This window comes from Haliotis rufescens, unplaced genomic scaffold (genome assembly GCF_023055435.1).
Source record: "Haliotis rufescens isolate VD_foot unplaced genomic scaffold, xgHalRufe1.0.p SCAF_9, whole genome shotgun sequence".
Taxonomy (NCBI): domain Eukaryota; kingdom Metazoa; phylum Mollusca; class Gastropoda; order Lepetellida; family Haliotidae; genus Haliotis; species Haliotis rufescens.
The window spans coordinates 43,430,332-43,455,616 of record NW_025964383.1 but is presented as its reverse complement, the minus strand read 5'-3'; the positions used below and the strand labels follow the sequence as shown (position 1 = coordinate 43,455,616).

The window sequence follows — 25,285 nt, the reverse complement described above, 5'->3', positions numbered from 1 at the left end:
ATCCTGCATTATATATACGTTAAAATTAGGTTCGTCAACAGATGTGCATATAATCGAAACTTTTCATTTGTTTAGCGTGAATTTGAGTGACGTGCGAAGAAGATGGGAGCCAGTCGATTGTTGAGGGGGCGGTTCAATTCTGACTCGCAAACAACTGCCAGGGAATGCTACCACATCTATACTGCCCAAGTTGTGTGAAGGTGATGCAGGATTATGACTAAAAGGAACATCAGAAAGAAACAGAAACTACAGTTAGTATGATTTACGCTAACACGAATATATGTGACAGCCCTGACACCTCTGATACCCGGCCCCCGAACGAGACACTACATCTGATAAGATGAGCACGGGAGACTGTTACCCTTATTTAGCAGTTTTTAACATCCTTGTTTAGCTCGTGGGATACTATCCCAGTCGCCCCAGGCTGTTGAAAACTCGTCGAATGCTTTGTCACAAGAAAAATACGCACATCTGCTGTCTGTGTTGAGTAATCAGATCATCAAACTGTCCCTACTCGATAATACTATGTCAGTCATACTCTCTGTACTCTCTCTTTGACCACCTGACTCATGCAGACGTGTTTGATGGGATTGAGGTCGGGAGACCTTGACGGCCAGTCCATGACGTTGACTCCCGCATTCTGAAGGAAATTCCTTGTCAAAATTGCTGTGTGGGGTTTGGCATTGTCGTGTTGGAAGATCAAACCGGGTCCATGCGCTGCCATAAACTGCAAAGTTCTGGTGCCAGAACCTGGTCGCGGTAAGCAGCAGCTTTGAGGTTGCCATGGATGACAAGAAGCCTGGAACGTGCATTGCCACAGAAAGCACCCCACACCATGACACTTCCGCCTAGAAATCTGTCAACTTCCTTTACACAACACTGGGCGTATCGTTCATGACGGCGCCTCCACACCCTCGCCCTACCATCAGCAAGTCGAAGATTAAATCGGGATTCATCACTGAAGACGACTTGATTCCAAGACCATCGTAAGTGTCGCTGTGCCCACAATTGACGTTGACGTCTGTGTAATTGAGTCAGAATCGGCCCGCAGTATGGCCGTCGTACTTGAAGGTGAGCAGTTCTCAGACTGTTTCGAACAGTTTGCGCACTCAGTCTTACCCTAAACAGTTCATTTTTGGTTGATGTAGCCGTCAAAAATCGGTTACGGAGGTGACGTAAGACAATCTGACGATCCTCTGCATGTGACGTCAGACGTGGTCGACCTGGCTGAGGGCGATCAGCACTGGTACCCATTTGCTGTAGACGCGTCTGTAAATAATAAACAGTCCGTCGACTACAACCCATCGTCCTTGCGACTTCGGCTACGGACGTTCCCGTCTGCAACATGCCGATTGCACGTTCACGTTGCACATTTGAAAGGTGTGGCATGACAAATGGCCGTAAAGACTTCTGTTTTCTTGTGTTTTTCTTTTTAGTTAATGCCTGCTTACAAGTATGGCTGAAAACACGTGCGGTATTATGGCCACGTGACCAGTTGCACGTGAAAAAACACTTTTGCCACTATAGTGCTGTGCACATGATTTTGATCGATTCACCTGCACAAAAACGGGTGTTATCTGAACACAATACGTGGCCATTACTGTTTAAATACACAACAAGGGCCCACAATGATAACTGGTCAAAATGTTAAAATTTTAGGATTGTGAAGTTTTTAATTTGGTTCAGTATATATCCTGGTCCTCCGAATTGTACCATATTTACTGCATGTATTAGATGTCTATTTTCTACAACATTTCTAAGTAGCTTATCCCGTGCTGTTAGATTGCCCTTACAAACATCAGCATTTAAATCGCCCAAGATAAAAACTGTTCCTAATTCACACAGATTATCATATATATCAATCAGTTAATCAAGGGCATTGCAGTATAAAGAGTTTAAAACATTTGTAGATGGTAGTCGACTGGCTATTACATCAACATCACAGTAGCCTGTTTGTGACAATTTAACACTTATTGCATAATCCGAGCTTATAGCTATTGGAATAGCTTTCCACTTGGTGTGTGGTCAACAGAAACAGTACAAGTGCAATAGACAGGCAAATAACACTAATTCATGTACGATAGTTTTATTTAGTTTCAAGCAACAATTACAGACAACAATTACTATTGTACTTCAATTCACATTTACAAAGTTTCTGAATTCTCAAATTTCTATTATAACCACAATTACCAAATGACTCGCGTGTCGAACGATGTTGCCTATCCTAACTCTTAAGCCAAACTGAATAACAACGACACATGGTGGTCGACACCTGGCGCACATGCATGCTTTTTTCATGCTTTTAGATATGTAACCACGAAGTAAAGCAGTGTGTGCGTGAACTGTTTTCACACACAGGAACGAAACAGAACTACCTGTTCGGAAACATAACATACTCACAGCAATACAATCTGTGATGACAATATCCTTATGTCCATATCCCCCTCCTTGATAGAGTCTGTCAACACAAAATAGTAACCAACTTTCCACAATCGAAATAATATCCTCGATCACATCCACAATCGTATCTTTTTGGTCAAGGTTCTGTCACAAAATTGTATATCTCACATTGGATAGATTCTCATGTTAAATCCATCAATCTCACAAATGTTCACATTTCGAATGTCAGAATAGAATCCATAGAATCCTGTGTTGTCCTTTTGTTCAGTGACATCTGGTACTTTATCAGCTAATGCTGTCCGTTTCAAGAGGGCACACTTTCGTCACTGGTCTAGTAGTGTGAGTGTGTTAAAATTTAACGTCGCATTGGCATTATTTCAGCCAATAGTTGTGCAATTTGAGCGCCGTGCTGGCCAACGTTTTTTTCTGACGACATACGCCAGAAAAAAACATCGCCAAAATGCAATGGCCAGCAATGAGTGCTGACCGTTCCGCCATAAGACATGGCATGATCGGGAGACGTCAAAGGCCACTCACGGCGTTAGCCTAGTTGGACCAGTCGCTGCAAGGGGAGTGTATACTTAGTGAGGTGAAATGGGGTTTAACGTCGCATCCAAGATAATAGCACTGATATAGCGACGTGCATGCACGTGTATGTATGTGTGTGTGTGTGGCTGCTTGTACTAGTCCGGACTGATGCCGATTGATAGTGCTAGCTCACTGAGATGCCATGTCGCAGTTTAACATCAGACACAGTATACTGACTCCGAGCCGACCAGTCCCTGTTTTAGCCACTTAAAGCCGAGCAACAGACAGGGTAACAACAATTACAATCTGTAAACGTCTTTTTGTATGACGCGGCAAGGGATCGAACCCCGGACATTCCGCTCTCCGGGCGGGCGCTAGATCACGGAGGCGGTCTTATATACTTAGTAATGATTGTTAACTTGACATGGGGTCACGCGCACACACATACATGTGTGGCTATTACCGATTTGGGGGACGCCGCATCCCAATTTCGTGTTGTAATGCGTTTATGCCCTTCTTGACCGCCTCCGTGGTCTAGTGGTAGAGCGTCCGCCCGGAGGTCAGGATTAGACCCTCGACCGCGTCATACCAAAAGACGTTAAAAGATGGCCCTTCTTGTTACCCAATCTGGCGCTCAGGATAAAGGTGTTAAAACAAGGACTGGTCGGCGCGGAGTATACTGTGACTCAGTGGGGTATTCATGTTAAACTGCGGAATGGTATCTCAGTGGGCTAGCACTATAAATCGGCATCAGTCCAGACTAGTACATTTGGTTGGGTGGTTGGTTGTTTTACGCCGCACTCAGCAATATCCCTGCTATATGACGGCGGCCAGACTTGTACAAGCAGCCATACACACACGTGCATGTACGTCGCTATATAAGTGCAAAAATCTTGGACGCGACGACATTGGCTCGTCATCAAGGCTAGACTGTTCCTTGTGGAATCATTCATGCACTGTCGTGGCGTTAGGACGAGACAACCTTATGTCTATGGTCTGGTACACAGACGTCCATGGCCGATCATTAACTTAAGATTCACATTTATTTGTTTTGATTATGTCTCTATTTACACGTTAGCCTAATACCCGGTCATGTGTGTTCATGGCACACCCGTTGGTTACACCCCTTAATGTCTGCAATAAAACATTTTGAAAGTTTCACTATGGCCTTGAACGTTTTGACGTATGACGCTTTTTAAAATATTCGTCGAATAAACATTCGGTCTGAAATATAGTGATAGAAAAATAGACATTTTTTTTATGCACCGATTGTCTTTAAATGTAATATCCAGTTATGTATGACTGTTTAATAATCTCATACCAACTCTGACTGGAGTAGGTCCAATAGTTTTACAGATATTGTAGTAAACGTCGGTACCTTAAATTACCTTAAATTACCTTCCAGACTATAGCTGTTATATTGCTGAGTGCGGCGTTAAACAACAAACAAACAAAGAAAGAAAAAATTAAGTTTTGAGAGCGACTTTAAATGTTTGTAGCTCTGACCATACAGAACAGGTCGTATATCCATCTACAAACCTTCGATAAGTACTAATAGATCGGCCAATCTATTATGTAACGTCATTAATTTTCTTCTATTTTACTTTCATTAATATTTTGGGTTTGGTGGGGGTGGTATGGGTTGGATTATTTTGGAGGCAATTGCTGTTCCCGAGTGTGTTGAAAAAAGTGATTTATCATCATGTGTGATAGTCTCATATATTATTAAGAAGGGCACTAAGATTAAATGACATTAGAAGGTGTCAGTTTAAGTTTCTTTACGCTGTTGATAAGGTGCGCTGAATTGTTGATAAATGTTCAACGTGACCCCATACTTAGTCAAGGATCATGATTTGCATAAAATAAGACGTCAGCATTATTCCTTAGTCATCCAATGAGGCTTTAGCGGAGATCAATGTGTGTACCAAACTTCCCATTTTAAAATGAGCATTAAAACGTTTTGGAACGAATGGGGAGCAGTCAACTGGTAAAGCATAAAAAAATAATGTTATCCATCACCGAGAGTCAACAGCCAGTTCCTGAATCTGGTTCCAATTTTATTTGTACATTGAATACACTTCATGATTAGTTGTTTGTCATGATAAAGCGTAATTTTCGTTCGCCTTTTCAAAAAGAACATTGACCCGTGAAGATCCGGGTAGAGAATAGGTCTTCAGCAACCATGCTTGCCGTAAAAGGCGACTATGTTTGTCGTAAGAGGCGACTAACGGGATCGAGTGTCAGGCTCGCTGACTTGGTTGATGCATATCATCGATCCCAATTGCGTGGGTCGATGCTCATGATGTAAATCACTGAACTGCCTGGTCCAGACTCGATTATTTACAGACCGCGGTCATATAGTTGGAATATTGCTGAGAGCGGCGTAAAACAACAAACAATCAATTCACTTCTCAATTTTCGTCAGTTCAGTGGTCTAGTGGATACAACGTCAGCCCGGGGAGCGGGAGGTCCCGGATTCGATCCCAGGCCGCGTCATCCCAAACGACGTTAAAAGCTGGTACTTGTTATTACCCTGCAGACGCTGGGCATTTCGCAGCTCTAACAAGGACTGGTCGGCGCGGCATGAGCATACTGTGTCTGGGTAGGGTATGCGTCTCACACAGCGGCATGGTATTTCAGTTGGCTAACAACTACAAGTAGAGATTGCTGCAGAGCATCAATAGCTCCCCGCAATATAATGTTAGGTGCAGAGGAAGGAAGTGTAAGCTATGGGAGGAGAGAATTTGTGTTAAGTACAAATTGGTGGTTATTAATGTACTTATCTTTGGAAAGCACAATAAAAGAAACACATGGTATAAGTCAAAACATTAAATCTTATTGGACATCATTTTTGACACTGCCGCGTCCAATTCGGACATGAACTACACATAAAGATTTGTGAAAGCACAGCTGAGACCTCGAATGTTTCAAACAACTTTTGAGGAAGAGTCGTATGACGCTCTCCGAAATCCTCACAAAGAGAGCCTGTACTGTGAGCGGTTCGATCCCTGGCCGTGTCACACCAAAATACATTAGAATATGGTTCTGCCTTGGGCTCGGCATTTATGGCATCAAACAAGGATTGGTCGGGTCAGTATACTGTGTCAACACGGGATATTTTTAACTCAAGAAATAATGGACATTATGCTCCTTCTCTTTGCTGATGATGTAATTTTTTCTATTCAGTAAATGACTTGCAAAAACAGTTAAATGTGTTACAGAGTTACTGTTCAAAATGGTGTCTTGAAGTAAATCTATAAAAAAAACCAATGATGTAGTCCTTAGAAAAGGTGGTATTGTTGCAAAACATGAAAAATGGTTCCTGGTTCATATGCCTTGAGTGTAGTCACTTACTATAAATATTGAGGTTTTATGTTCTCCTCTGGATTGTCATGGTCTATGGCATGTAAGCAATTAACTGAATCGAAAGCCATTATGCCTTTTTATAATGTTTCAGGAAAAATAGTTGTGTTTCTTTTTTCAAAACATGTGCCATTTTTGAAGGCAAAATTATGCCTATACTTTTGTATGGTTCTGAAATATTGGAAGCTGTATTATGCTGCAACTGAAAATGTTCACACTTCATATTTCAAATGTTTTCTAGGTGTTGGTGAGTTTGCCTCAAACAGAGCAATCCTTGGTGAAACAGGCCGTAGTAATAATTTTGTAGCCACCCAATTAAGGGTAATTAAGTATTGGATTAAATGCCTGATAGATACCCATATCAGTGTCACAAAATGTTATAGGCACTTCGTGATAATGGTAAAAATAATTGGGTTTCAGATGTTAGAAATCTATTATTTGTTAGTGGCTTTTCATATGTATGGATTCCCCAAGATGAGGGAGATACACAGTTATTGTTATATTCATTTAAGCAAAGACTACAGGATATATTTTGTCAACAGTGGCACCAAAGTATTTCTGAATCATTTTATCTTAGCAGTTACTGCAAAGTAAAATCATTGTTACAGACTGAAAGATATTTAACTTATCAGAGCTAAATGTAAACTTAGAATTTTATTGCACAATTTTAATGTAAATGTATATCGCAGGTCCAAAGACTGTGGTATTGTGAACTATATTTGTACAAACTCTTCATCGGGAGAAGTACAGAATGAATATCATGTCTTACTTATATTATATGTGAAACGTATTCCCATCTAAGGTATAACGTTCTCCCCATGTTGCAAGGTATTTTTAAAGACCGTCAGTTAATGATAAATCTGCTAAACTCTGAAAATCCTGATATGATCCAAGTATATTTGAAACATGTTTTTATAATGAGGAATGTGTAACTTGATTTAAAATCTAATCATGTACATCAAGTGACAAATGTTAATATCCAATGTGCATTGTAGTATTGGCCTTGATGCCTAATTTACTGAATTAACTGCCTGTCTGTCTACTGTGCCAGAATGGAGTATTCATGTTAAACTGTGACATGGTGTCTCTGTATAAGTGGAAATATCACCAACGCGATGGCAAACCCTATTTCACATCACCTATTATAACGAGAAACTGCCTCCGTGGTCTAGTGGATAGGGCGTCTGTCTGGTGAGTGGACGGTCGGGGTTCGATCCCGGAGTGCGTCATAACAACGAGACGTTAAGATGTAGAACTTGTTGTTGCCCTGCCTGGTGCTCGGCATTACAGGAATAAAACAAGGACTGGTCGGCTAAGAGTCAGTATACAGAGTCTGAGTGGGATGTCCATGTTTAACTGCGGCATGGTATCACAGTGGGCCAGCACTATAAAATCGGCATTAATCCGGACTAGTACAAGCAGTAACATACCCACACCGCTATAAAATTGCAATAATCTCTAAGTAACGTTAAAATCTATTTCGCCAAGAAGACGACTTCCGAATCTCATGACATAAGTCGTTGTATGTGTGTGGATATTTTATGTCCGTTTTAAATAGGCGATAATCCTGATGTGTTTTCAACTTTGAAATTTCGAATCTACATTCCAACATGGAACAGGTTTTATTTAATTGTACCGGGACATGGTGGCAAACTACACTCGAAATCTTTCCAAAAGCAGAAGGGATAAACAATGCGGCAATGATCGCCTAATATTTTCAAGGATTCGGGACAATAATTTGTTCCGGGATTGACGGAGACCCGGTTTTGACAGATTCCAATAAAATTTCCCGAAGTCAATATCCGTTTTCAGACATTTTATACACTGAGTCAAATTATAAACTTCACATTTTTAAAAGTAATGCCATATATGATATACAACGGACAAATGTATCAGAAAAGGTATTTTTTAATCATTAATGTCCAAAGAAGGATTTTGATTAACGGTGGTAACCAAAGTTTGTTCCAAGCACCTACGGTATTCGGTAATAACATCAACAATAAGATCAACAATCATAAGTTCCAAGCACGAGAATCTGATGGCACACAAGTTCAGTAGCGTGTATGGCCACCATGTGCGTTGACAACTGCCACACAACCACTCCGCATGGACCTTGTGATGCTACTGAACACATAATTCATGATTCATCACTGAAGACATCTTGATTCCAATTCCTCTGAGTCCATAGTAAGTGTCGCTATGCCCACAATTGACGTTGACGTCTGTGTAATTGAGTAAGAATCGGCCTGCAGTATGGCCGTCGTGCTTGAAGGTGAGCAGTTCTCAGACTGTTTCGAACAGTTTGCGCACTCAGTCTACCCCTAAACAGTTCATTTCTGGTTGATATAGCCGTCAAAAATGGTTACGGAGGTGACTGAACAGAACAGAACTTTATTACGCCCAAGGCTACAAAAAGTAGCATGTAGCATGTTGAGGAGATGCGACATATAATAGTGATGCCAGCTTTAATAGTCATTTAAATGTAGCCATTACTATTTTACAATATTTTGATAATTTTTTCAAGAAGATATTATTTTTACAATGAAACATCTGTTGAAGTTTAAACATAGATGGATGTACAATAAGAGTCTTTGGTATGTATGATTGTCTTACTTCTTTAAAATATTCACATTTAAAAATATAATGATATTCATCCGCAATGTCTTGGCTTTTACAAACAGTACACTTTCTATCTAATAAAGGGGTGTGATTCCATCTTCCACATTCAATCGGTAAATAATGGCAAGAAGTTCTGAAAAGTAGTAGTGGTATGTACACTCGTTTTGGTAAATTGCACAGATATGTTTCCAGTGAGATATTATCTTTAATGACTTTATAAAATTTTCCTTTACTTGAATTTGTGACATCAGAATTCCACCGTTGTATAAACTGATCATCCAAACAAGTTCTAATCACACATGTAAGCCAATAAACTAATGAAAATGACTGACGTTAGACAATCTGACGATCCTCTGCATGTGACGTCACACGTGGTCGACCTGGCCGAGGGCGATCAGCGGTGGTACCCGTTTGCTGTAGACGCGTCTGTAAATCATAAACAGTCCGTCGACTACAACTCATCGTCCTTGCAACTGCAGCTACGGACGTTCCCGTCTGCAACATGCCGGTGGCACGTTCACGTTGCACATTTGAAAGGCGTGGCATGACAAATGGCCGTAAAGACTTTTGTTTTCTTGTTTTGTTAATGACTGCTCACAAGTATGGCTGAAAACAAGTGCGGTATTATGGCCACGTGATCAGTCCACTTTTGCCACTATAGTGCTGTGCACATGATTTTGATCGATTCACCTGCACAAAAACGGGTGCTATCTGAAGACAATACGTGGCCATTACTGTTTAAATACACAACAAGGGCCCACAATGATAACTGGTCAAAATGTTAAAATTTTAGGATTGTGAAGTTTTTAATTTGGTTTAGTATACATAGGTTAGTCTCTCTCAGAGACCCTGAAATAATGTCATTTCTAAAAAGCTGTTCTCATCTTTCACAAACAAAAACTAAACATTGCAAGTTTGCCTGGAATGTGCGCCTTAATATACTATTTCAAAAAGAAACGCAATACGGATATCTTTGGCCATAAAAGCAAACTGAGCGGACCAAGAGGTGCAAAATGAAGAGGTTTCATGTGCTATAGTGTCAGTGACAATTGTCCTGGATCAGAATGATCACAACAAGGACATACAAACCATTAGACGGGAAACACGTACGATTCGGAAAAACGCAACCAGTGCATTAACAAAAGGGCCAAGCAACTGCACACACTGCATGTGCAGCAGCACTATGAACGGTATTAAAGTGCAGGTTTTTTTATTGCCTGGCATCTGCGTCAATCGAATAGTGACAGTTCAACAACATGCCAAGATTAACAGAAGTGCAAAGAAACAACGTCAAAGGCCAGTTGCAGGAAGGGGAATCCCGATCAGCTGAAGCCAGAGTTTTCAATGTAGCGCCGAGCACCATCACAAGGCTATAGGATCGGTTTCAACAGCATGGGTCAACACGTGATCGGCCAAGGTCGGGACGACCAAGAGTAACTACCCTGCCCAAGATCGCAACATCCGACAGCGCCAGACCCGTGAAGATTCCAGGGTAGAATATGTCTTCAGCAACACATGCTTGCCATAAAAGGTGACTATGCTAACGGGATCGGGATGCTAACGGGATGCTAACGGGATGCTAACGGGATCGGATGGTCAGGCTCGCTGACTTGGTCCATGCATGTCGTCGATCCCAATAGCGTGGATCGATGGTCATGATATTAATCACTGGATTGTCTGGTCCAGACTCGGATATTTACAGACCGCCGTCATATAGCTGGAATATTGCTGAGTGCGGCGTTAAACAAGCAACAGACAAACAAACAGAGTATTTGAAGGTAGTGTCCTCTGGCAGTTTCCGCAGCAGTAACAAAGCGATCTTGAAGATGCTGTCGCACAATCTGACGATCCTGACGTCGAGTGGTGGCCGGTCATCTGTATTGTTGGTGGTCTGGTACTGATGCTGGAGCCTGTATATTGTCCAGCTTGCAATCGTCCAAGGGCTTGGTGTCGCTGATTACTTGTCAATCTTGGCGTGTGGTAGCAATTCAATAACGGATGAATGTTATCCGATCTCGGTGATTTTTTTATAGGGCAAGAAAGTGGGAACGCATGCGGATTTTGATTTGCATCGGATTACTTGCCGTGATGCGTTTGGGCCATCGGTTTTATTGTCATCTGCTTTATTTTTTTCATCAAATTTCATTTTTCCGGACAATGTTAATGTTAAATTTTAGAAACTTTGACAAAAAATACCCAGACAATTTTTCATGCAATATTACTTGGGGTCATGCTTCTTTTGCGGTTCAGTATATGTATTATGTATTTCTTGTGTGTGTTGGTGTTGGTGATGGTCGGGGAGAGGGTTCTTATGGAGAGGGGTTTAAGTTTAATAATATTTTCTGCTTGATGAATATGACTCTAATCGGTAGAATAACACTTCACTACAAAATATACCCCAAAATAAGTGTGATCCATTACCGAGAAAGTGTTAGCCTAGCATTAACACAGCAGGAACATTTGTAGGTATCACGATTCAGCCAAATATAAACATGGGATTCCCATAAAATACCGCACATTCATCTGCCGTGTCAAAAAGTGTATGACATAAATGTCTCCTCAAGTGTTACATGGTATATACAGCAAACATGTCCGGCCAAGATGTGGGGAAGTAGGCAGAAAACCCACGACAGAACACGCGTGGAATATTGACCTCGACTCTCCACACCCGACTTATGAACAGTTTGTAAATTAAATTGAGGTGCATATATTGTTTCTGACTGATGTAGAGTTACATAACCATAACTGCCGTCATCAATGACTACTACTACTACCACTACTACTGCTGCTGCTACTACTACTACTACTACTACCACTACTACAACTGCTACTAATACTACTGCTACTATTATTACTACTACTACTGCTACTACTACAACTACCACTACCACTGCTACTTTTACTACTACTACTACTTCTACTACTACTACTACTGCTACCACTACTGCTACTTCTTCTTCTACTACTACTACGACTACCACTGCTTCTACTACTACTACTACTAGTACTGTTACCACTACTGCTACTAGTACTACCACTTATACTACTACTACTACGACTACGACTACAACTACTACTACTACTGCTACTACCACTACTACTAATACTTCTACTACCACTACTACTACTACATCTGCTACTACTACTGCTACCACTACTACTGCTACTACTACTACCACTACTACTACCACTACTACTGCTCCTACTACTACCACTACTACTACTACTACCACTACTATGGCCACTACTACCACCACTACTACTACTGCTACTGCTACTGCTCCTACTCCTACTACTACTACTACCACTACTACTACTACTACCACTACTACGGCCACTACTACCACCACTACTACTCAAACACGTTAGTCTATCACGGCGGGGTACACCAGAAATATAAGTAATTAAACTTAAACTTGAGTAAAATGTGTTACACCTATCAAGATCTGTGACTCCTTTTCGGAACGTTCTGAGATCGCTGACCTGTGTACCATGTGTAGTTGTCGTCATGGTAGAACCTCAAAACACTGACGTTATCTCTTATATGTCATTTGTTATTTGTTTGCTTGTTTGTTGTTTAACGCCGCACGCAGCAATATTTCAGCCATACCATGGGTAAACGTCTGAATCCTGCATCATTATGAACCTTTCTCACACATGGAGTTGATATATATCTACAATCGCTACTTTCAAAGCGGTGTTAAACCAAACAATGACGAACTCACTCACACACTCACTCTCTATAACATTTAAAAAGGTACTTCGAACGGTTCTATAAATTGGTGCAACAATTACAGGCGCCAAGAAAGCACGGCTACAGTTTTTTTGGGAAGGGAGAGTGCAAAATGAATTCAAATAATCTGCGAAGCAATTTGCGATTTGTAGTCTATTGTTTTTTGTTCAAAACATATCACCTGCTGGATAGGAGGTTTCTGTTGATTATTAAAATATTCGAGGCTTTAACAAAATATCTGATGTCTCAGTTAGTCAGTAATGTTTACAGAACTGTTCATGTCTCTCATGTAATGGGTTTCCAGACAAAATCACCAGGTGAAGGAGAATTCACGCTACTGCTTCAGTGAGAAAAATTCAACATCACTACTCATAGGTTTGGAATCGCATGTAAGAACACATAACAATTGACAGTGCTGTTAGCTACTTCTGTTTCACGCACTCAGTAAATCAATCTGTTTCTCGTAGACCCTGAGGCACCTTTCCCACAGGAACTCAATAATTGTCAGTGCCCGAACAAAATATGCACTCCGTCACTCCTCATCTTCCCGCATATTCCACATGCTACACTTGTTGTCAAACACACATTTGAGTTCGAAACAAAGTCACGAAAGGCGAGCGGAATTAGTCGTGGGCCAACTTCATCTTCCCGAATCAATTGTGTGAACTGACTATAGCCGGCCAAGTTCCACCCTTGCCTACCTTGGCTGGATTTTCGGCGGTATATTTCGTCGCTGTAAACAAAGGGGCAAGATGGCGAGTGACTTTTCTCTACTAACATTCAGGGGGTACTTTTTTGTATTCATTGATCAATAACGAATTCCTCTGACTTCACAGTGAGTCGTTGGGCCAGCCCAAGTTGTCTATAAATGTTCATCCCCAGACAAGACAAACTAACAAACTAGTTGCCATCTCATCACAAACCAGTCAGGTTTAAGGTCAAGGACATCAAATTCCTCCCCAAAACTATCCGACAATGTTCTTTTATAGTTGTGATGGGTTATCTGTAGTCATTAGTGTATGTATGATGTAGGCTATGAATGTATCCATACACTCGCCTTTTTGTGTGAGGTGAGGTAAAATGGGGTTGACCGTCTCGTTCATGATTATTGCACTTGTGTGTATGGGGTTGTTTGTACTAGTCCGGACCGATGCCGATTTTATAGTGCTATCCCACTGAGATACCATGCCGCAGTTTAACAAGAATACCTCACTCATACACAGTATAATGACTCCGTCGGCCCTTGTTCATCTTCCCGGGGCAAGAGAGTTTACTGACTACAAAAGACCAGTTTCCACCCTTGCCGAACAAGGCTGGTATTATGGAGTTACATTTTGGCTGGACTAACGAGTCTATGCATAGTCCAATCAAAATCGCGCACCGAAATCGAAATCCGGTTCGTAAACTGTCATGCAGATTTCGGTCGATTGCAGGATTTGCAAAGCATGTGCACCGCCAACTCGTTGTCAACAGATTTTTGCCTCATCTTTTCATGTTTTTAATCAAGGTGCTCACTTGATTTGATGCACTTCGCGATGTAAGACCCGTTTTATCACAATATAGATCTTGATTATCGATCAGATCGTCTTGACTGGGCGCGGCTGATACGAGAGATGGAATCTGATTGGTCCATTGCAGAGGCTTAGAAGGGACATAACTCGTAATAGCCACTGGTGGCGCTACGATCGAGCCCCCGAATTCCAGCCTAGTTCGTCAAGGATGGAAACTGGACGTTTAAAGTCAGTTAACTCTCTCGCCTCGGGAAGATGGTCCTTGTTAAGTCCCTTAATGCCGAGCGCCAGATAGGGTAACAACAAGTACCATCTTTTAACGTCTTTTGGTATGACGTGACCGGGGATCAAACCCGCGACTTCCGCTCTCCAGGCGGACACTATTCCACTAGATACCATTTACTGCCCCGTGATACCCCAAACATTCTTTTATGTCATGACAGAATAACTAATATTAGCTCACTTGTCCACAACAGCAAATCCAAGAAGGCCAGGAGACGTATACCATTTGATTTATTTCTTTGTAAATCCCGAAAGCAAGTTAAAAGAAGACAAAATGCAAAAAGTCGTTGGCCCTCCAAGATAGACATGTCTTCAAATAATATAAGCAGATACCGTGTTGGTTTTCCCCTAGAAATACTTTCAAATATCAGTATTTGCACCGAAACATGTTCAGCTTTGTGAATCCCTCTCTAGTCAGTGATGAATGCACAACCATATCTTGAATCCATTTACAGAATATTATTCTTTGTATTCTGTCAGACCGGAACTGTAAAACATGAAAGGGCGTCTTCCATTATACAAAACAGACAAAAATATTTTTTCAAAAGATTCAATAAAAATCGTTAAAAAATCCAGAGATCGACTAGTACCACACTAAGAAGACTGATCTCATTGATACAACGCCTCTCGCCTATTGCTCTCAGAAACGAAGAATCTGTTCCAATGCTGTTGCACATATCAATGTCTGATAAGTTAGAAAAACAAAAACAGTTACATATTTGATCACTTGCTGCCAATGATAATTATTATTTACAGTTTGTGTTTGTTCCTGGTGAAAATATGCAGTCTGTGAAGTTATTTTTGTTGACGTATTTACTTCGGCTATGTAGTTATAAACGGGCCTACAGGCTTTGCGTAAATCCTCAACGCGAATTTACATGGCATGCATACCGGCTTACACGTTAATACCTCCATAATCTTTACACATATTGAAGCTAATTCTAATTAACATGATTTCCGGGGTTTTACTTTTAAGAAGTATAACCTTGCCCGACAAGAAAGGCATGCCGTCACTTGAGGTTTATAAAGACATTTAGAAGAGACGAAAATAACATGATTTTCTTTTTACATATGATGTCTTCTGTGCATTCGAGATTATGCATTAAGATTTAGAATAACAATACATGTAAAGTATTCAGAAGCATGTATACACAAGACCATGACCAGAGCTTTTATTTCAAATTTTCAAAAGCCAGTTTTTTCTCTGTGACGATCAGCGCCAGCATCTGGTGTGATTTCACCTTAGCGGTGCAATTGAATGTGTTCTTTCTACGACGATTTCAAACAGTGTCATGCGACTCTTTATCAGAAGTTGTTTGATACGGGTTACAGCATTGGTGGCGCTTTCAGGAAGTCTTGTGTTAGGCAGGTGTAGGACACTTCAAACTTTGCCACATAAGTGATCAAAATGGTGTTAAAACTCTCTGTTGGTGTGTCATGTGTTCCCGTGTTCAAAGAACATATGTCCTCGCGAAACATGCTGGATATCCTGTGAAAACTTGTGTTGTGTAAAATACCCTCTGTTCTGCTCTTCCTACATGCATTAGTCCTAAACATATCCTGTCTCGAACCAAATATTGTATTGTTCATAACCTTTACCTAATTCCCGAGGACGCAATCCTTACACGTGGTTCTGCAGACACGGGTTCGTTTCTGGTTCGTCTCGCCCATGCAGCTGTCCTTGAGGCAAGTCCTTGTTCTAGTATCGTCGACAAGGCGTTGTTTGGTGGTACAGTCACAGTAACAGGCGTTGCTCTTCCACGGAGTCCAGTCAGTAAAATCTGAAACAGACGTCCAATATAAGTACATGAAATAAAGGCTTGATCCACACAAGGACATTACCTCTTTGTTTGTTTGGTAGGGGTGGAGGTGGGGTCGAATATTTACATACCGCCCTCATATAGCTGGCATATTGTTGAGTGCGGCATGATGCCAAAAAATGTTAAATGATGGTGCTTGGCGCTCGACGAGAACAAGGACTGAGAAAATTATCTCAGTGGGCCTGCTCAATCTCATATGGCCTGCACTATCTCAGTTGGCCTGCTCTATCTCAGTCTCAGTAGGCCTGCTCTATCTCAGTAGCACTATAAAACTGACTGCAATTCGGACTAATTAAAGCCGCCACACGCAAACACTTTGCTATATAAGTCGAATAATCTGAAACGCGACCTTAAACCCCATTTCATCTTCCCTCTCCCGTGAATATCCGGGTTAGAAGTTTTCTTCAGCAATCAATGCTTGTTGTAAAGGGAACTAATTGGGCATGTTCACTGAATTTATTGATGTATGTCGTCGTATCCCAGTTGCGTTTGTTTTCATGCCCATTATGGCAAATATTGGATTGTCTGGTCCAGACTCGATTACTTCAGACGGTCGTCATAAAGCTGGAATATTAGTAAGAACAACGTAAATTATACCACTAGGATTCACTATGCCCATTGCTTCGGGGGTCGTTATTCTTCGTCATTATTATTCGTAACGACCAGATCCCCTCTGTGGTGTAGTGGTAGAGCCCCTCCTGGAGAGCGGAAGGTCCGGGGTTCCAGCCCCGGCCGCGTCATTCCAAAAGATGTTAAAAGATGGTTCTTCTTTTTACCCTGTCTGGTGCTTGGTATTCAGGGGCTAAAACAAGGTCTGATCGGCTCGGAGTCAGTACACTGTGTCTGAGTGGGGTATTCATGTTAAACTGCGGCATGGTATCTCAGTGAGCTAGCACTATAAATCGGCATCAGTCAGGACAAGTACAAGCAGCCCCAAACGCACGCGCACGAGCAAGCACGTCGCTTAATGAGTGCAAAAATCTTTGACGCGACGTTAAACCTAATTTTAACTCACCTCGTAACGACCAAAACACGCACAACGCGCCGAGGTCGGACGGGAGTCGAAGAAGCCTCGGTTCGACGGTTTTACATCGTCACGTAATGACCATCGCCGTCGTGACCCAGGCAGAAGGCCTCTTCGTTTGAGTGAGTGAGTTAGGTTTACTTTATCATAGGAGGTACGAGTGGCCCATTCGTTTAAGGCGTCGCGATTCGCTCTGCAGAGTTGTCTCCCTTCGGCACGCCAGAAACCTATGATTGTGGGTTCGAATCCCGAATCGCCCCGATTATCTTTCTAGGTTTCTCAGCACCATACCCGTGCTACACCATACACCATACTCGTGGTAAACGTCTGGCACCTGCATCACTTTTGGCTTTCCTCCCACATTAAGCTGACACGACGTGATATAACTGGTTTACTCCACCATACGAGGTATATGTTCTAAGTGTTCTAATACGCTACTTTTTAACGCTGCAACGTAACAAGGACACATGTTTTGTGCAAACGAGAAACGGGAATAGACATGTGGTGAGAGAGAATCCGTAACCTACAAGACGGCTCGTCCCCCTTTCGAAGGCCGCCGTGCGTCGGAACGGCGCAAGCCAATCAGAATTATAATATATTATACTCTTCAAAAATAGAAACACAAAACCGATATTGCTGGCCATAAAAGCAAAATTTACGGACCAAGATGTGCAAAATGAAGAGGTTTAATGTGTTATAGTGTCAGTGACAAATTTCCGGGATCAAATGATCACAACAGGACAGGACATGCAAACCATTAGTCGGGAAACACGTACAATTCGGAAAAACGCACTCAGTGCAGTAAAAAATGGGCCATGGGGCTGCACGTGCAGCAGTACTATGAACGGTATTAAAATGCAGTGTTTTTTTTAGCCTGGCATCTGCGTCAATCGAACAGTGACAGCTCAACAACATGCCATGATTAACAGAAGTGCAAAGAAACAGCGTAAAATGCCGCTTGCTAGCAGGGGAATCCCGATCAGCTGAAGCCAGTGTTTTCAATGTAGCGCCGAGCACCATCACAAGGCTATAGGATCGGTTTCAACAGCATGGGTCAACACGTGATCGGCCAAGTTCGGGAAGCCTAAGAGCAACCACCCCCGCCACAGATCGCTACATTCGACTGCGCCACATACGTGAAAAGACGACCACAGCCACTTCAACCACATCAGAAATACCCGGACTGCACAGATTTTCCGACCAGACCGTACGAAACCATTTAAGAGCAGCAGGTCTACGAGCAATACGTTCTGTTCGACGCGTCATATTGAGTCGACAACATCGCCAACAACGACTGCATTGGTGGTTAACTGCGATGGGGAGATATCTGGTTCAGCGACGAATCGAGATTTCTCCCCCGTCGAGGGAATGGAAGAGCACGGGTCTACAGACGTCGGGGAGAGCGTTACGCCGTAAACTACGTACATGAAGTGGACATGTTTGGTGGGGGTAGCGTTATGATGTGGCCTGCTATCTCTCATCATGGCAGGACATTTTTGGTTGCTATCCAGGGCAATCTTACGGCTCAACGATACATCAACGACATTCTCCTACCACACGTCCTGCTATTTGCAGCCAACGGCAAAGGTGTATTCCAAGAGGACATCACGGATCACAAGATCCTCTCTATACAACACCAACATAGATGTTCTCCCCTGGCCCTACAGAACCCCAGATTTGAAACCGATAGAGCACCTGTGGGATGCATTGGATAGACGGCTACGCCGACGTCAACCACAACCCCAGACGTTGCAGCAGTTGGCTTTTGCGTTGCAGGCAGAGTGTGGGCTACCGAATCACATACCCAAGGAAGGTGATTCGCTTACTCGTCTCTTCCATGGGCAGGAGATGTCAGGCCGCTATCGATTCCAACGGGGGAAATACGCGTTATTGATGGTAGCTGACCTTCACCTTGGACTTTTCCTATGTACCGATAACTGAGAGGACTACAATGACCAAATGTTCTCTCCACAACATTTTGGCTACCTCACACAAATCTGGCTTTGTGTTTCTTATTTTGAAGAGTATATATATATTTTAATATATACATATATTTTCCTTGTTGGCATGTTTGATAAATGGGATAGAACCATTTTTAGCAGCGACATGTGCGTTAATATTTCGTGTCACCTCGCTATTGTCATGAAATCATATACATAATACATGGATTTAATGACAAAAATGACGAAATAACGAAAACGTGGTTATGTTTGCAAATTTGATGACACTAATTTCGTGCATTATGCCACATTTTCTCCAATTGTTGTATGCTGGGTTTGGCGGAAATGTGACACGCCAAGTATAAAAACGAGAACAATAACATTTTGATTTGATCAGTTGTAATAGTGTTTAATGATAGGGCCTGCCATTGATTATGAACTTTGACCTTTTATTTTATTCCTATAATAAGTAATTCATTTTGCATTTTTAATGATTACATTAAGCAATAAATCTAAAACAGATCTAACAGTTTGGAAGATATAAATGGTTAATTTTAATCATATACTATGTTTACTTTTGAGAAAGGAGGGGTTAAAGAAGATAATAAAGAAGATATTTACCTACGGTGTACTCTAATCTCGTGCCATTGTAAGCAAAAACGAAATCTGACCAATGATGAATTGTAACATTGCTTCCACGGAAGATCCTTTTGGATGTATAACACAAACGAAGACAGCCGTCATCTGAAGAAGAAAGAAGAAAACATCGTGTTTATCGTGTGTGGATTATGGTGTACCGTTTTAAAATCAGATATTGTACTCAGATACTACACATGTAAATCTAATCACTTTTCCAAAGGAGATCGGGGGATGGGGTAGCCTAGTCGTTAAAGCGTTCGCTCGTCACGCCGAAGGCCCGGGTTCGATTCCGCACATGGCTACAATGTGTTAAGCCCATTCTGCTGTTCCCCGCGTGATATTGCTTGAACATTGCCAAAAGCAGTGTAAAACCAAACTCACTCACTCACCCCAAAGGATATCACATCATATGAGAACCCTGAGCAAAATTTGACAATCCAATGTAAACGACGGATTGTGGATTATTGAGCCAATCACCCACCGGCTTTCTAAATGATTCTGTTTTAAACACCTCGTTTCGGAAATGTAAGCTAATGAAAATCCCCACAAAACCCAGATATACTCTTCATGATACACCCGTTGAGGTGTACATGCCAATACCCCCAAACGACGGAATGTGTAAAATATCCACAACAATAATATATTAGGGCGGTGCTTCTTTGTTTTCATTTGGTTCCGATTTAGAAGCTTCGACAGTGAGTAAAAGGTGGCCCCGTGGGGGTGGTCATCTTCACGCGAAAATGTATCGCGTCGAAATTAAAGATGTGAATATAATGAGATTGAAGTCCCTCCAAACTGCAATTTAGGGGATATCCTTTGACTTACTTTAAACCCTGTGGATAGACTCCATCTTACTTCCTTCTCTCAATACTATAGCCGCTAATACCGTCTGTCTTACCTTCCTCTCTGGGGATACCCTCTGTTTTACCTTCCTCTCTGGGGATACCTTCTGCTTCACTTCCATCACTGAGGATACCCTCTATCTCACTTCCATCTCTTGGGATACCCTCTGTTGTACTTCCATCTCTTGGAATACCCTCTGTCTCACTTCCATCTCTAGGGATACCCTCTATCTCACTTCCATCTCTGAGGATACCCTCTGTCTTACTTCCATCTCTGGGGATACCTTCTGTCTAACTTCCATCTCTGGGGATACCCTCCGTCTTACTCCCATATCAGGGGATACCCTCTATCTCACTTCCATCTCAGGGGATATCCTCTGTCTTACTCCAATCTCTGGGGATACCCTCTGTCTTACTCCCGTCTGAGAGTATACCCTCTGTGTTACTACCATCTCAGGGAATACCCTCTCCATAACTACCATCTGAGGGAAAACACTCTCCCTAACTGCTATCTCTGGGGATACCCTCTGTCTTACTCCCATATCAGGGGATACCCTCTGTCTCACATCCATCTCAGGGGATATGCTCTCTTTTACTCCCATCTCTGGGGATACCCTCTGTCGCACTTCCATCTCTTGGAATACCCTATGTCTCACTTCCATCTCTAGGGATACCCTCTATCTCACTTCCATCTCTGGGGATACCCTCTGTCTTACTTCCATCTCTGGGGATACCCCCTGTCTCACTTCCATCTCTGGTGATACCCTCTGTCTTACTCCCATATCATGGGATACCCTCTGTCTCACTTCCATCTCAGGGGATATACTCTGTCTTACTCCCATCTCTGAGGATACCCTCCGTCTTACTCCCGTCTGATAGGATACCCTATGTGTTACTACCAGGGAATACCCTCTCCCTAACCGCCATCTCAGGGAATACCCTCTCCCTAACTGCAATATCTGGGGATACCCTGTGTCTTACTCCAATCTCTGGGGGTACCCCCCGTCTTTCACCCGTCTAAGAGGATACCTCTGTGTTACTACCATCTCAGGGAATACCCTCTGTATCACTTCCATCTCTGGGGATACCCTCAGTCTTACTCCCATATCCGGGGATATCCTCTGTCTAACTCCCATCTCAGGGGATACCGACTGTCTTACTCCCATCCCAGGGGATACCCTCTGCCTAACATCCATTTCAGGGAATACAGTCTGTCTCAGTTCCATCTCAGGGCAAACCCTCTGTCTTACTCCCATCTCGGGGTTCATCCTCTCTCTTAGAACCATCTCAGGGGATACCCTCCACCTTACTTCCATTTCAGGGGATACTCTCTCTCTTACTCCAATCTCTTGGGATACCCTCCGTCTTACTCCGGTCTTAGAGGATATCCTCTGTGTTACTACCATCTCAGGGAATACCCACTCCCTAACTACCATCTAAGGGAATACCCTCTCCCTAACTGCCATCTCTGGGGATACCCTCTGTCTTACTCCCATATCAGGGAATACCCTCTGTCTTTTTACCATCTCAGGGGATACCCTCAGTCTTACTCCTGTCTGAGGTTATACCCTCAGTATTACTTCCACCTCTGGGGATACCCTCTGCGTAACTACCATCACAAGGGATACCCTCTGTCTTATTCCCATCTCAGGGGACACCTTCTGCCTGTCTACCATCTCTGGGGATACGCTCAGTGTTACTACCATCTCAAGGGATACCCTCTGTCTTTCTACATACGTAGGGGATAGCATTGTCTTACTCCCATCTCAGGAGATACCCTCAGTCTTAATACTATTTCTAGGGAAACCCTCAGTCTTACTACCATCTCATGGGATACCCTCTGTCTTACTCCAATCTCTTGGGATACCCTTTTTCTTACTCCAATCTTATAGGGGAGACCCTCTGTCTTACTACCATCTCTAGGGATACCCTCAGTCTTACTCCCATCTCTGGGGATACCGACTGTCTTACTACCATCTCAGGGGATACCCTCCGTCTTACTCCCATCTCAGGGAATATCCTCTAACTTACAACATACGTAGGGGATAGCTTTGTCTTACTTCCACCTCTGGGGATACCCTCTGCGTAACTACCATCACAAGGGATACCATCTGTCTTATTCCCATCTCAGGGGACACCTTCTGTCTGTCTACCATCTATGGGGATACCCTCAGTCTTATTACCATCTCAAGGGATACCCTCTGTCTCACTTCCATCTTAGGGCATATGCTCTGTCTTACTTCCATCTCAGGGAATACCCTCTGTCTTTCTACATACGTAGGGGATAGCATTGTCTTACGCCTATCTCAGGAGATACCCTCAGTCTTAATACTATTTCTAGGGAAACCCTCAGTCTTACTACCATCTCAAGGGATACCCTCTGTCTCATTTCCATCTCAGGGGATATGCTCTGTCTTTCTCCCATCTCAGGGGATACCGTCTGTCTTACTTCCATCTCTGGGAAACCCTCTCTCTTACTACACTGTCAGAAGATACCCTCCTTCTTACTCCAATCTCAGGAGATACCCTCTCTCTTACTCACATCTCAAGGGGTACCCTCAGTATTACTTCCATATCTGGGGAAACCCTCAGTCTTACTACCATCTCTAGGGATACCCTCTGTCTCATTTCCATCTCAGGGCATATGCTCTGTCTTACTCCCATCTCAGGGGATGCCCTCTGTCTTACTACCCATCTCAGGGGATACCATATGTCTTACTTCCATCTCTTGGAGTACCATCCGTCTTACTCCTGTCTGAGGTGATACCCTCAGTAATACTTCCACCTCTGGGGATACCCTCTGCGTAACTACCATCACAAGGGATACCATCTGTCTTATTTCCATCTCAGGGGACACCTTCTGTCTGTCTACCATCTCTGGGGATACCCTTAGTCTTATTACCATCTCAAGGGATACCCTCTGTCTCACTTCCATCTTAGGGCATATGCTCTGTCTTACTTCCATCTCTGCGGATACACTCCGTCTTACTCCCGTCTGAGGTGATACCCTCAGTCTTACTACCATCTCTGGGGATACCCTCTGTCTCACTTCCATCTCAGGGCATATGCTCTGTCTTACTTCCATCTCTGCGGATACACTCCGTCTTACTCCCGTCCGAGGTGATACCCTCTGTCTTACTACCATCTTAGGGAATACCCTCTGCCTAACTGACATCTCAGGGGACAACTTCTGTTTTACTCCCATCTCTGAGGTAGAACCTCTGCCTCAATTCCATCTCCAGGGATACCCTCTGCCTCACTCCCATCTCAAGGGATACCCTCCGTCTTAATCCCATCTCAGGGGATACCCTCTGTCTTATGCCCAACTCAAAGGATACCCTCTGTCCTACTCCCATCTCAGGGGATACCCATGTCTTAGTCCCATCTCAGAAGATACCCTCTGTCCTACTCACATCTCAGGAGATGCCCTTTCTCTTACTCCTATCTCAGAGGATACCCTCTCTCTTACTTCCATCTAAGGTGATACCATCTGTCTTACTCCCGTCTCACAGGATACCCTCTGTCTTACTCCAACCTTAGGGGATACCCTCTGATTTACTTCCATCTGAGGGGATACCCTCCGCCTTACTTCCATTTCAGGGGATACTATCTGTCTTACTCCAATCTCTTGGGATACCCTTTGTCTTACTCCCATCTTATAGGGGATACCCTCTGTCTTACTACCATCTCTGGTGATACCATCAGTCTTACTCCCATCTTAGGGGATACCGACTGTCTTACTACAATCTCAGGAGATACCCTCCGTCTTACGCCCATCTCAGGAAATACCCTCTCTCTTACTACCATCACAGGGGATACTCTCTCTCTTACTCCCATCTCAGAAGATACCCTCTGTCTTATTCACTGAATAAAAGGATAACCTCTGTCTTACTCCAATCTTATTGGATAAGCTCTCTCCTACTCCCATCTCAGGAAATACCCACAGTTTTATTCCCATTGCAGTAGATACCCTCCGTTTTCCGCCCATCTCAGGAAATACCCTCTGTCTTACTTCAATCTCCGGGGATACCCTCTGCCTTACTTCAATCTCAGGGGATACCCTCTGTCTTATTCCAATCTCAGGAGATACCCTCTGTCCTACACCTATTTCTGGGGATACCAGCTGTCTTATTCCATCTCAGGAGATACCCTCCGTCTTACTCTCATCTCAGGGGATACCCTTTGTCTTACTTCCATCCCAGAGGATACCCTCTGTCATACTCCCATCTCAGGGGATACTCTCTCTCTTACTTCCATCTCAGGGGATGCCCTTTGTCTCACTTCCACACACAGGACACCCTCTGTCATACTCCCATCTCAGGGGATACTCTCTGTCTTACTGCCATCTCAGGGGATACTCTTTGTCTCACTTCCATCCCAGAGGATACCCTCTCTCATACTCCCATCTCAGGGGATACCCTGTGTCATACTCCGATCTCAGGGGATACTCTCTGTCTTACTCCCATCTCAGGGGATACCCTCCGTCATACTCCCATTTCAGGGGTTACTCTCTGTCTTACATCCATCTCATGGGATACTCTCTATCTTACTACAATGTTAGGAGATACCCTCTGTCTTACTCCC

The 25,285-nt window shown here is 43.0% G+C and overlaps 1 protein-coding gene across 2 annotated transcripts in view; it reads right to left on the bottom strand.

Moving 5' to 3' along the window:
- Positions 1–14,689: 14,689 nt before the first annotated feature.
- LOC124145110 overlaps positions 14,690–25,285 on the bottom strand; it is a 30,897-nt gene continuing 20,301 nt past the window's right edge. Inside the window, exons 6-8 of one of the 2 annotated variants that reach the window (XM_048391222.1) lie at positions 19,842–19,964; positions 16,036–16,217; positions 14,690–14,923 (exon numbers count right to left, since the gene is read on the bottom strand). In XM_048391222.1, coding sequence (XP_048247179.1) covers positions 16,036–16,217; positions 19,842–19,964 — 305 coding nt within the window. In that variant the 3' untranslated portion in view covers positions 14,690–14,923. Of the gene's footprint in view, positions 14,924–16,009; positions 16,218–19,841; positions 19,965–25,285 lie in introns of those variants that run through there. The other variant, XM_048391223.1, reaches the window with a different exon arrangement.